Source organism: Pygoscelis adeliae, unplaced genomic scaffold (assembly GCF_000699105.1).
Source record: "Pygoscelis adeliae isolate BGI_AS28 unplaced genomic scaffold, ASM69910v1 Scaffold84, whole genome shotgun sequence".
Taxonomy (NCBI): domain Eukaryota; kingdom Metazoa; phylum Chordata; class Aves; order Sphenisciformes; family Spheniscidae; genus Pygoscelis; species Pygoscelis adeliae.
The window spans coordinates 2,021,212-2,034,168 of record NW_008824754.1 but is presented as its reverse complement, the minus strand read 5'-3'; the positions used below and the strand labels follow the sequence as shown (position 1 = coordinate 2,034,168).

Here is a 12,957-nt window from a genome sequence, read left to right as displayed (position 1 = left end):
AAAATGCGGTTTGGTTTGGATAAAGCAGTGAGGTTCATGTTACCACAAAACTTCTAATTCCACATACTCAAGATGGTTAAGTAGAAATTATTTCACGTTTATTCCGTATGTTCTGTAGGACAGTGATTGGGCCTACATGGGATCATATTCCTGACATAATTATACACTATTAGTGGTAAAATGTTGTGAGTAAAAGTCATATTTTTATCTTGTAAATTAAGCTGTATTGCAGCCTATGGTGACCATAGATACCCTGACTTTCCTTCCCAAAGCAGGGGCTGTACAAAGGAAAGGGAAATGACTCAAATGGTTCCCTTCCTCTTGACCTCAAGGTAACTAGTCAGAACAACATAGCAGTTCTGACTCCATCCAGCAGCTAACAGCAGTTTCTAGAAAGTTTAAAAGGTTTACTGTAAGAAACTTGACTTTGTCAACCTGGTACCTGACCTTTCAGTGGGGAATGTTGTGTGTTTTGGGGGAAAGAGCATTTTGGTCAAAAGTCTGTCATAGAATTCCCGTTTGAGGGGATTCTGAGGAAATAATCTTTTAAACCTGTTGCTTTTAGTTCTGAGTAGCATGCAAGAAGCTTTTATGAGCGATACACATTTTTGTGAAAAATAGAAGACAAAATCCTGCAGAAAGAGGCATCGCACCAATTTGAGAATGTGCTCCCTAAGTCTTGAACTGGAGCATATAAATTCCTCTAACACATTCCCAGCCTCCTCCCATCTCACTGCTGCAACATATTACATTTGGCAGGGTTCTGACAGCTTCCTCAGGGGTTTTCCTGCAGGGCTTGTGATGGCTGCTGCCCTTCTGATCTCCTGAAAGGGCAAAGGGGTCTTTGAAGTCTTGGAGTGAGAAGATGGGTGGAGGGCAAGGCACAAAGTTTAGTAGGAATGGAGTAGGGTCCAAAAGTTGGACAATGGCTTGTCCTAATGGGATGGTTCTTTTGTTCTGTTTGGTTGGTGACTTGCCAAAAATGGTGTCCTAGAAATGTGCTAATGATAAGTAAACCAGCATGGCAAGTTTGTGAGTTGTAGCCCAAGTGGTTGGGTTTTCTTCCTTTAAGTCTTCTGTCCCTGGAGTTCAGGCAATCTTTCTTTAAATAAACAAAATCCAAATTCTAGCCCTTGTGAAGGGAGTTCATGGACGTGATCCACATCTACGCTGGCAGAAGGTGAACACTGCGGATGCGTGTTGGGCTGCCTCACTCTGTCCGCTGCTTTGCTGTGAATCAGGGCTGCAAGCAGCAGTGGATTTTTCTTCCGAGATGCCTGGCTCTTGTCTATCTGTGTATGATAGCTATAGACACAGATTTCCTGTGTGCTCTTGAATACAATGTCAATACTTGTGACTACATGTTTTTTGGGTTTGTTTTTTTTTTTTTACTTTAAATGAATGTGATAAGTGTTCTTGATCCCCCCTCCCCCTTCTCCCTTCCCTCTTCTCCAAATTGTTCTGCTGACTTAAAGGACAACTTAAAATGCACTTATCTTAAAATGTATCATTTGAATGACACTTGATTCTGTGTTTTAGGGTGTGAGTTGTCATATTGGAAAGGAATATATTTTCATGGCCACCTTGTTCAAGCGGCCTGTAAAACAGGTTTGACTTGAAGTGACCATTTGAACTTCACAAAGTAGTTTAATCACACTGAAAAACTTGTTTCTTTTAATTAAAAATGCATACACAATCTACTTCCCTGATCCCCGATACTGCAGCTTGTTCTTCCTTGTCTCTTTTTTAGGGGATGTTTTGTTTGTTCTTAAAGACTGGATATGCTGGGTCAATGAACTGTTACTCCAGGAAGCAGGGCTGAGAGGACAAGCTGAGAAGACATCATTACGATGGGAATGCAGCACTTCCCCAAAAGTCTCTCATCTAGGGAAGCATGCACATGCTCTACTGCAAGAAAGCAACATTTGGGGCTCTTTAAGCCACTGACTATAACCTGGTCCAGCTTTCTCAGTGCCTGCTGAAAAAGACTTTTCTTCTATACCTTTAAAGCGGACTACAAGACTATCCTCTGCAGGATTTAAGATCCTCCTGGACACTTTACCAGTCCCTACACACAAGATGATTGACCTAAGCTTCCTAACAGAGGAGGAACAGGAGGCAATAATGAAGGTGCTGCAACGGGATGCAGAGCTTAAAAGAGCTGAAGAAGAGAGAGTCAGGTAAGGGATCTAGTGTCCTGGGTTGTCCTGGGAAGACCTACACTGTTCATATACTGAGTTACTCAGAGCATAGGAGTAGATAAAAACAGTTGTTGCTGAGGGGCCCATATTCCACAGTATATGTGGTCTGGAGATTTTTACTCTGGACTAGATTTAGCATAGTCTCTGGATGAAATGCCTCTACCACACATGATTCATTACTGGCCAAAACACTAACTGTTGATTTGGACCCTTACGATTCCCTAAGGGGCCAAGGACACCTGGTATGCATCTAGCTTGATATGCAGCTGGCTTGATATGCAGCTGGCCTGGTTTCCTCAGAAAAGGATTCAGTTTGCAAGTATCAAAACCTCTGCAAACTGAACTAATGCGTAATAAGTGGGGGGATTGGATTCAAAAGGAGCACTAGCAACCCAAACAAATGAGAGAGGCAGTATGGATGTGGTCAGCAATATGTCTGAGTGATGAAGTTATACCTCAAATATGTGGAGCATTAGAGCAGTCCAGAGGACCATGCTCCATTGCCAAGAGAAGTCCTTGCAATCTGTGGCTAAAGCAGAAAATTGCTCCCTGTTTTCTTTGTGGTGTCACAGACAGAGCAATGTGTTGTAATTCTGGAGTGTTTTTTGTGCTGGGAGGTTTTCCTAGAGCTACTATTAGGGTAACTGCCATGAATAGAGATGTATGTATGGAAAGCAGCATTGCCCCATGACTTAACATTGAGAAAGCCATCCACACAGTTACAAACAGCAGTTGAATAGTGATTTCAGTTAATACAGATAGCTATCGGCTCAAGAATGAGGACTTTAGTAGTCAGGCTTTTTTTCAGTGTGAAGGAAAGTATCCATTACAGGTACACAAAATGAGAAGTGGCTGAATAATGAGAAAAGGAGCCTCAGATGCTGAAAGGTCAGAGTGCTGTAACACAGATAGATGTTTACAGGTCCCTGCTAAGGCAGGATTTTCTCTCATTGATTCAGTAATCTTCTCTAGGATGCTTTCTCATTGTGATGTTCCTCACAAAGACCTGTATTTCCTATTTAAATGTTTTGAAATTATTCCAACCGTGATGCATTTGTGATGCTTTTCTTCTGCTGAAAAATATATTCTTTTTTTTTTGACAAATGCCCTCTGTGTAGGCATACTCTACCCTGCAAATGAAACAGCAGCCTGCCACTTGCCCCAAGAGCAGTGTTCATTTTGCTGAGCATGCTTGTGCAGCCTTGAGGTCGTTTGGCAGCATGTGGTCAGCGTGTTGTTGAGTTATTCCTCTTGCGCTTTGCAGTGTAAGAGCAATAAAGGGCAAACCAGTAACTTCTCCTGGTTAAAAAGTGTTCTCCTCTCAAGGCATTTGCTTCACTGAAGACTGAAGGTAGAAAAATCATTACAGGCAATGTTCCCAATTTTTTTCCCCACTATCTTACTACAACCCAAGGAGGAGATGTTTTCACCACATAGTTTTGTTTCCTGCTTCAAAAAGCAGAAAACTGACTTTGCTGTATCAGAATGGGCATTTTCTTTTCTTTACTGTAGGTAGAAAAATACTGGCTTTAGTTGTGGAATGGTACAACAGTGCCAGGTCTGAAAGTGCTCAGGGAAAGTAATTGTAGATGTGAGTTTGAAAACAGTATCTGGGGAAAGGAACCCTTCCTGGAACAGAAAATCAAAAAAGCCACTCTCAGTAGTGGTCTCAGTAGGGGCTGTCAACAAGTATTTTTATCTGTATAAATTCACATATGCTATTTGTAATTCTAGTTCAAGAGGGTGTGGTGGAAAATGCAAGGGACTGCAGGTTGTAGCAGCCTGTAATCAGCATGTTTGTTTCTACAATAAAATGTCTCTTCTGGTTTCTGAATATTATAACTTCTGAGAAGCTGGAAGCTTACATCTGAAACTGATTTTTCTGCATAGATGTGGCACATGGAGCTTGCTTTTTATATATTATATATTAAAACACTACCTGAATCATATCTCCAGCCAAGGAGATATAATATTTTAGTTTGAATTCTACAGCCTTGCACACCTGGAAGATTCCAAGAGCTGGGATCGAATGTCATCATACAAACATCACACTCTTGAACAAAGTGTTGTTTGTATGTGTATATAATGGAAGTATTTTAATGTGATCTTTTTCCCTCTAGAAGAAATTCTGAGGTTTGAAGCGTGTTCTAATAACCTGTGCCGTGTTCCTGGAGCGTGAACAAACTGGTAACATGACAGAATCCTCTTTGAGCAACTTTCTAGTGGAATTTTACAAATCACATGAAGTCCCTTCTCTGCTAACAGCTCCTAATATTGCTTATCTGTAGTAAAACTGTACTGATTAGACTGGCCCACGCAGCCTCCTTAGGCAGTCTGCTTTAATTCTTGGTTTGAGTGCTGTAGTAGGTGTTTGCCCCGTCCTGTGGCTCCTCTTGTGTTGGTCTGAATCAGGCTGATAGTTTTAGGAACAGCATGGTTTTGGGAACAGCATGCCTGCTTCCTCCTTGATCTCTGCTGAGGTCTTCTCAAAGGAAGGTGGATATTGACGGTTTCTTCTCATGGGCAAAAGTGTGATGAAGAAATCTCAGATGACAAGGGGGTGTGATGCAAGGAAATCAAAAGACATTGCATCCTTCTTTATTCCTAGGGCAAGAAAATGCCTCTCTCTGCTTCATTACCCCAGGAGCTGCTGCCAGCCCCTGAATGGCAGTGTTGCTGAGGAGGGGAAAAACGGCATAAAATGGAAGAGCCAAGTGACAGCTTGTCAGGACTAGAAACTGGTTTTCATCATATTGCTGACTTATTTATTTTTGTTGTTGTTGTCCTTATTCCTGTCCAGGAATCTCTGATATACCCTGCTCCAGCTGGGTTTTGGGTATTGGACAAATGAGTGGGCGAAGCACATAACTGAATTTCCTGGCAGTAGCTTCAGCGTAGCCCCTAACTCTTTTCACAGTTCTGTAGTTCAGAATTAACACAGTTTTGGGTCCTTTCTGGAGACAGTAACATGGAACAGAAATAGATCTGAAGCTCTGGATTGCGGTTGGGTGACTCTCCTGTGTTGGAGTGGCTGGTCCCCGGCACCGGCATGTCTGAGGCAGAAAGCTGTTGTGGTCGCCTTTGCGACAGGGTTCCCTGCTGTGGCTATTGGCCCTTCCCAGCAGAACCTCCTGGCAATGCTGTTGTGGGCTGTGCTTGGGATTGTTTGCTCATTGTGTAAAGTGAAGGAGGCTAGTGATAGGGGAATTCTGATGTGGAGTTGTTTGTGTGGTGGGTGGTGACCACTGTGTGCCAAAACCCTTTAATACATACATTGGTGTGGCATTGCAAAAAAAGAGAAAGCTTCAGGGTTTTGATTCTGCTGGGTGCTACACACACTTAACCTTTCTCATAATGTTCAGTGGGAGTGTGTGGCTGTTGAAACCCTAGTGTAAATGTGTTTTTGATTCTGGTCAGCTTCAACAGATACCCTTTTCTGTCACTTTTCAAGGCAGTTTTCCTTACATTGTAGGCTGTCTGAAGGAAGGCTTTTTTGTGGGTATTGGGGTGAGCTGAATATTGGCATTGGGGGAACCAGACTTACCACTGTAGTGTGAAAAAGACATTCAATGACTATCACCAGAATACATTCTTAAAATCTTCATAAAATACTTTTCTGTTAGATATAACAGTTCTGAGGGTGCACTTAACAGAGGCAAGGTTCTTGGTGAAGATGGTTTTGAACATGGGTGCCAGTTCAAGTTTAAAGGGCTGATTGAAGATAGACTTTAGAGATGCTGCCTTAGAGGTGCTGTCAAAACTAACTTCGTTTCCAAAAAGAATTATCCGTTTTTCCTATTCTGCCTTCAGGGTATTTCTTCCAAATGTTCTAGAAACTTTCAAAATGTGTCCTCAGTATCCACTCAAATGGTTGTGGCAGCCTGGTAGTGTCTGCATAGTTAGGTAACTAGGCATCAATTATAACTTCATAATTTTGAAGTATCACTCTTTTTTATTGTTGTACAAGATCTAGGGACTCTTTCTAAAACTAAATCTCTGCAAAAAAGTTCACTCTACCAGTTCTCCACCCCTTTTTCTTATAAACTCCTTAATATGTATCATTTGCACTACTTCATGATAAAAATTTGGGCATCTGTAAATCAATGGAAAAATAACACGTGGAAGAGGTGTGGCCTACAGGCAAGGCAAGATCACAGTATGTATGTATGTGCTCTGCACTCTGTCCTGACCAGTAAACAGAATGGCACTTTGTGTCTAGTTGAGGTCTCTTAGGCTGGCCATCATCCCTTCTGATCCACACAGAAGTTTTTTGAGAGCTTGCTTGGGCTCTGGATCAGGGATGCCACAAATAACGATAACTTTCTCTAAATTTAGTGCTAAGGGTATGTTAAGATCCTGTCAGAGCATCCCTTCTAGCAACATGATTCTGAGGTTCTTTGCAGGGTACTGGTGTTATCCTTAAGCCTTGGTGGATTCAAATTAGTCTAATAAGCAAGCGTGACTAATAAGAAAATAAAACCTACAATTCTTGTGGAGCTGATTTTAAAAACACATTAAAAAAACCTAAACCCGCTTTGTGGCATATTTAATTCTTGTATTTTTAGGTCATACGTTTGTGTCAACAAGGAGCTTGCTTACTATGTGAACAAAGCTTTTTAATCTGAAATTAACTCTACCCTTAGTGATAAATCTCCATAGGTTGATTTATTGTAAGAGACTAAGAATTAGGTGGTTTGAACTCTTTCGCTGAAAATTCAAACTGAGATATCTTAGTATCTCCTCTTGTCAAACAGAGAATCTGCACTCATACACTGCTCAGACATATTATAGGAGAAATAGGAATTAATTGTTATTAATTGAAACTCATGCTTTTTTATAACTAGTTCTGAAATCATATACCCGTGTCTAGTGGTCATACCAGGGACTTCTGATTAACTTTTAACGGGCTTACTTGTTAGTAAGTGTAATGTGCTGATGGTCAAAGTGTCTACAGGAGAGTGTGTGCTTGGAGATTGCCTTCAGCCAAATCAGGGACATCCTGTAAGCTCTTTCCTTGTGCCCTTAGTCGACTGATTTCTTTCTAGCTGGGCAGATCTGCTGAAGGAGAAAGAGCTCCATCACACTGTGAACAACCTGGAGTACTTCCCCAAAGGAGCTTGAGGATAAGACTACACTTGCCTGCTGCCCATGCCTGCCTGCCTTTGCTTGGCTTTGTGTAGTGGTTGCATGAGATGAAAGCTGTTCAGAGGCATTTCCCATTGCCAAAGACAGAGGGGATCCAGCACATCAATTCAGCAACAACGTTTTTTCAAATAAATGAAACTTGGTCTATATTTTTTTTTTCTTTTTTTAGCTTTAGCGGTTTAAAAAAGTCGTGGTTTTTTTTTTTAAATGCTTGGTTTAATGTGGTAATGGGGCAGGATTTCTGAGACAGTTTGCAATAATCAAAGTATCAAGTAGCACTCACAATTGTTGATTTCTTGGGTGTGTAAGTACCTAAATACACCCAGATGAGAACATTCCTCTTTGGGCTGTAAGGTGCACCTGTCCAGGTGGAAAAGGCTCATGCTTTCTGGATTAATTTGCCTTTAGGGATATCACTTAGCACCAAATGTGACTTTCCAAATACAGTGTCTGTTCAGGAAATAGAGCAATTTTATTCCCTAGCAAAATGTGCATGCCATTATTTATCCTTTTTAAACAAAGCCATCTGACATAAGAATGACTGTGGGTTTGGTGGGTAGGTTGGTTGTTGCTCTCCAGAGATATATTTAAAAAAAAAACAAACAAAGAGCCAGTAAGAAAAGCAGGACTGTTTTCATCTTAATTTGGTGAGATAACTGGGGTTAAGGAAGAGACTCTGCCTACTGGTCTTGGTAACAGACATGGCATTGAACTCTACTGGGAACTGGGCTGATACCTTTTCTTCCCAGTATCGATCGCTACCTTGTCTACTAGTAGCAGATGGATTGACTGGATGGTGCTTGTTTGGAATAGCTAGTGAAGCAGGGTGGATGGAGCTTATTTTGTATGGTAGAAGAGTGTGTTTAAGGGAAAAAGTAGATACTAATAAGGCTTTTTAACCTCTAAATTGAGTACTCCCTCAGTAAGTATGGTTTTTCCTACAGTACAAAAACTGTCTTGGTAAGATCTCTATCACATGTTTGTGCCTGGGACTGTGTTGTATTACTGAGTGTCAAACTGAAGCCTTTTTCTTCAGAATAGATTAGTCTTGATTTGTAGCTTGCCTGAAACCCTAAAATGCAACATATTCTTTAGCTCAGGATCAATTTCTTGGAGATGCCCTTGCTGGTAGTGTGAAGAAAGCTATGATGCAGGCTCTTCTACTCACTTACAGTTGCTTGTATGTGTCCTGTGGCTTATCATTTGATCAGGGCTGCTTTTATGCTTTATATGCCTACTTTTAAAGTCTATAAAGTACTGGGAACACTGTGTTTGAGCAGAACCTGTGAGCGAATGCAGATACTTTCTAGCAACTTCTCCTCCTCAGATTCAGGTTGTCTTGTACTGCTGTCCAGGCTGACTCTAATACCAAAGGTGTATTGTCACAGGATAGCTGTTCCTTCATTGTGAAGGATTTGTTGTTTGATTGTCTTTTTTTTTTCCATGGCAGGTTTACTTGGGTTGTGTATGAAGAGGGGGGGGAGGCCATTGGGGAGCCTCTATGCAAATCCTTTAAAACAAGCAGACAAACTAAACAGTGGAAGGCTGTTATAGAAATTAAACAAGTGGAAGCTAATAGAAATTGTGAAGGATGACAGACCTTGAAAGACTCCTACCTTCTGTACTCTGTAACCTCAACAGTCTTGCTACAGATTTCCTGAATGGAATAAAGTTAAGCTTCTACATAGTAAGAAGTGCCTAAACAAATTTACATATTCTGTGTGTCTGCCTAGGGAGTATCTAATTACATGATTCATAACATATTACTTGTAAAATGAAGCTTACTTCAAACTTGATAGTGCAACTACTAATAGGCGAATAAGTCTGAGTGCTAACTGCAGGTGACGTAGTAGAAAAGCATATAAAAATGAAGGACTCCATTTTCAGTGCAGAATGTATTTTAATTAAATAATGTTTAAATGAGGTTTAAATGAAATACGGGGACAACATGCCAGTCTGCCCCACATGTGGCCATCTTCTTGGAGAGAAATGATGTATAACACGGTTAATCTGGTCAGTGTGTTTCACAGACACTTGCTCAGCACAGCAGTTGGGATCATAATTTTGGTTCCAGATTCTGGTGGAGACTGTATTTCAATAGGGAACAGAGCTGCCTGCTTTCACTTCTTCCTCTCCAAAATCAATTGACTTTTCTCACGCTTATGAGCATGTAAGTCATTCATTCCAATGCTCCAGGCCTGGATGTGTCTGTCTTCCGTTCTGACTTCAGAATAAATGTCAGTTTGTCTTGTTAGTCATCAAGACTTTTGCTGACTACAGCCTAGTTAGTTAGTTCTCCAAGGATCCAAAAGCAAGATGCTAGCTGAGATTAATTCATCAGGGTATTGTTAGTAGACCTAACACACCCAGACTACTGAATAGGCATAAAATGGAAGAACATACACGACTACAAACAGAACTACACTGCCTTTTTCTCATGTCTCCACGTACTTCTACCTACCTAAAACCTCACTATCCAAAGAGACCCCAAAGGCAAGAATTAGAGGTGTTGCTGATGAGGTATCATGATGACAAGGATGGGGAAAGGTCACATAACCTCATTGGTTTGCTTTATTCTTCCTAGTATATCCCTCAACCAGTTTAAAATTATGTTGCTTAAACCAATCAAATGGTAACTGATTTTTTTTTTTTTGGAAAGTCATATGTGTGCAGCTACCATGCAAAAGGAATGACCCATATTCCCAACTCAGGACTGCCCATTATAAATGTTTTGGGTGTAGTTCTCTAACAAATGCCAGAACAGACTTTTTTCCTACACCTTATCTAGATCTGTGCAGACTAAAGAGGCATGCTCATGCAAAGTGGAATGTTTTAAACATCCCTTACAAGCCAAACTCCTTTTGTCTTGTAAATCTTTTATGGCTGTTTCCTACTCTCAAAGAAGGAAAGAAAAAAAAATAAAATCTAATCAGCAAGTATCACACTTATAATGCCTGGTCTAATATCCTTTTACTCCTGTTCTTGCATGAGTGATACTACAAAATGTTTATCTTGTCTGTATTCAGAAGGTGACCCAGAGCCTAAATCCTTTGTCATCTTTTTGTTGGTTTGAGGTTTGCTGTTATACTTGCAGCAAATAGAAGTGAAGATAAATTCCTCAAAAGTCTCTCTCCTTCCACCTTCTCTACTCACTTCCTATTTCATTTGCAGGAGGGAGGTTTTGTAAGTGAATTTGTGGGTAAGATGGTGGTATCAGGTTTTAAAAAGCCTTTATTTTGCCACCAGTCACTGGGGTGCTTTTTCAATATGTTCAGAATAGGGGGTGTGAGATGCTAATGAATCTGTCTCTTTGAGCCAAACATAGACCCTGATTTAAAAGCTTCTTAGTTTGTCACAAGAAGTCCCAGAATGTGCTGGCACCACACAGACTCCCCTGTCCGAAAAGCTCAGTTTAAGCTGTCGATTGAGGAATAAGGCAATAAAAGAAGTGATTAAGGAGTCAATTGCAAATTCTGTGGTGGTTTGTAGTATGGGCTATGAATAAGGTGAGTATAGAGGAAGGAATTAAGAGACACTGAGGAAGTATAGCTGAACAAGTTGCTAGATACTGTTGTTTCAAAAAAAGAAACAGAAGTCATCACTTTGCCCTAACATGCAACGAGCTATTACACTAGCCTACAAAGCATAAGATAAACCATTCTGGATTTGCTGATAGAAAGGTTGACAGGGACTGATAATATCAGAGCAGATTTCCTGCCTTACAGTGGTACCATGTGGTTCAGCCCGCTATCAGATGTTCCGGAGGTGGGGAGAAACAAGGCTATTAATATATGTGTAGATTTTCTGTTTGCCTGCAGAGTGCCTGGCAGTTGCTTTGTATGCCCATTCAGTGTAGTTCTGCATGTACTTAATGCCCTAGTGGGATGAAAAATTTGTCATCTTGCCATCAAAAATGTTTCACCTAGGCATAGTGGAAAAACCATATTAAGTAGTGGGGGAACTGAGGCTTATTTTAGAGTTAATTCCTTTTAACAATGTACCTTCATTTTGTTGAGTTTAATGTTCCTGTAGAAGAAAGAGGAACTAGCTTTATTATAACTTGAGGCTGTTTCACTCTGAAAACTGCAACATAGGCTAACTGGCATTTTAACAGACCACTGAGGGACTCCAGAATACATGCTTACATAATATGTAAAGCCATTACTGCATTTTCTCCTAATTGCAAACTTGGCAACTGAGCCTGCAATCTGAATCTTAATCTGGATGCCTACTAGTTCTTTGGTCATTACGTTATTTTCCTCTTGGTGACAACTTGGTTAGCCTTTCTGTTGACTGGGGAGCTGGCACAGAATCAACTGTTGGCTTCTAATCCTGTTGTGGTGTGCTGAGGTGTACACAACAGTGGAAAACCATGGCTGCAGTCTGATTTCTCCACAACTCCTTTCAAGGTAAACCACAATCTAAATCTAATGCCTAGCAGTGAAACAGGCCCAGATAGTGCAAGCAGTTTGATATTACTGCTAAGGCCTGCTCATAGCAGAGCTTGAGAATTCAAGTAGCATTGTAAAAATTCCCATTTGTAACCTCAGCGGCTGTTTTTGCAACAAGTCTGTGATGTGTTGGTGAACGCAGGCTTCTTAAAAGCTTTTTTTCCCTGCTAAGACCTAGAACTAATTGTATTTCTGATAATGGAAATCTGCTTCTTTATTTGTGGCTGGGGAATGCCTGGGAATAGCTCTAACATTTATGTTGCCCTTAGTTCCTTAAAAGATGGGACTGAGAGGCTAAACACTTCTCTTGAAGAGACAAGTAAGCCAAGCTAACAAAGGTCGAGTGCTATCAAGTTGAGAAGAGAAGGCAGAAGAAGTAGTTTGTAAGTCAGCTGCTGTGAGCTTCTGTCACTTCTTGCCATACAAGCCCTATCAGCCAGATGGGTCATTTGTAAAGGAAGTACTGGGTAAATTGAGATCATGTTTACACCTTTGTTAACATATCTCCCAAAGTCTAGAAGGCCTGTTGAGCTGGTGGAGTTAAGGTACACTAACTTCCATAGGCAGCAAGCCAGGGGTGGGAGCAAGGTGCCTGACAGTCACTTCCAGCCAAAATGATAGCTGCATTGGCCATGGGTGACATCTAATGAGAGTCTAGAGTCATGACAAATCTGTGCCTCTGTCTCTGTCCTGCTCATGTTGTGTTAATCAGTTGCAGATCTGAGAGTCCAACAAGCAAGTAAGTAGGCTGACACAGCTGAGAGGCCTGGGATCCTGTCCACTTCTACAGTGATTTATTGATCTGAGCTGACTGGCAAAGGTCTCCTACCACACCCTAGTTTCAGTGGTTGAATACAAAGGGGAAAGGAGTGAACGGTCTCTGGGGTAAAAGGGTTGAATCAAACAGGGTGAGGGCATTGAATACTTGTCCTGTGACTCAGTACCTTCCCGCTGGAGAACCTCCCTGGGCATGTGTTGTCATACTGCCCTGAAGCACTAGCTGGGGTCAGAGCTCTGCTGCCCTGCAGGCTGTACAAATAGCTGAAAAGCCAGTCCCTAGCCCTAAGGAGCATCTGTTCTGAGAAGGCAAATAACACATGGGAAAGAAGGTGAAAGGGAGAAGCAGTCATTGTGTAAAAAGTTCTTGCGTCATATTTCCA

At 41.2% G+C, this 12,957-nt stretch overlaps 1 protein-coding gene across 1 annotated transcript in view; it reads left to right on the top strand.

The window, feature by feature from the left end:
- Positions 1 to 2,079: 2,079 nt before the first annotated feature.
- The window catches only part of SYTL2 (synaptotagmin-like 2), a 43,824-nt gene continuing 32,946 nt past the window's right edge, over positions 2,080 to 12,957 (top strand). Inside the window, exon 1 of the mRNA XM_009323463.1 lies at positions 2,080 to 2,180. Within this exon, the coding sequence (XP_009321738.1) occupies positions 2,080 to 2,180 (101 nt within the window). The remainder of the gene's footprint in view (positions 2,181 to 12,957) is intronic.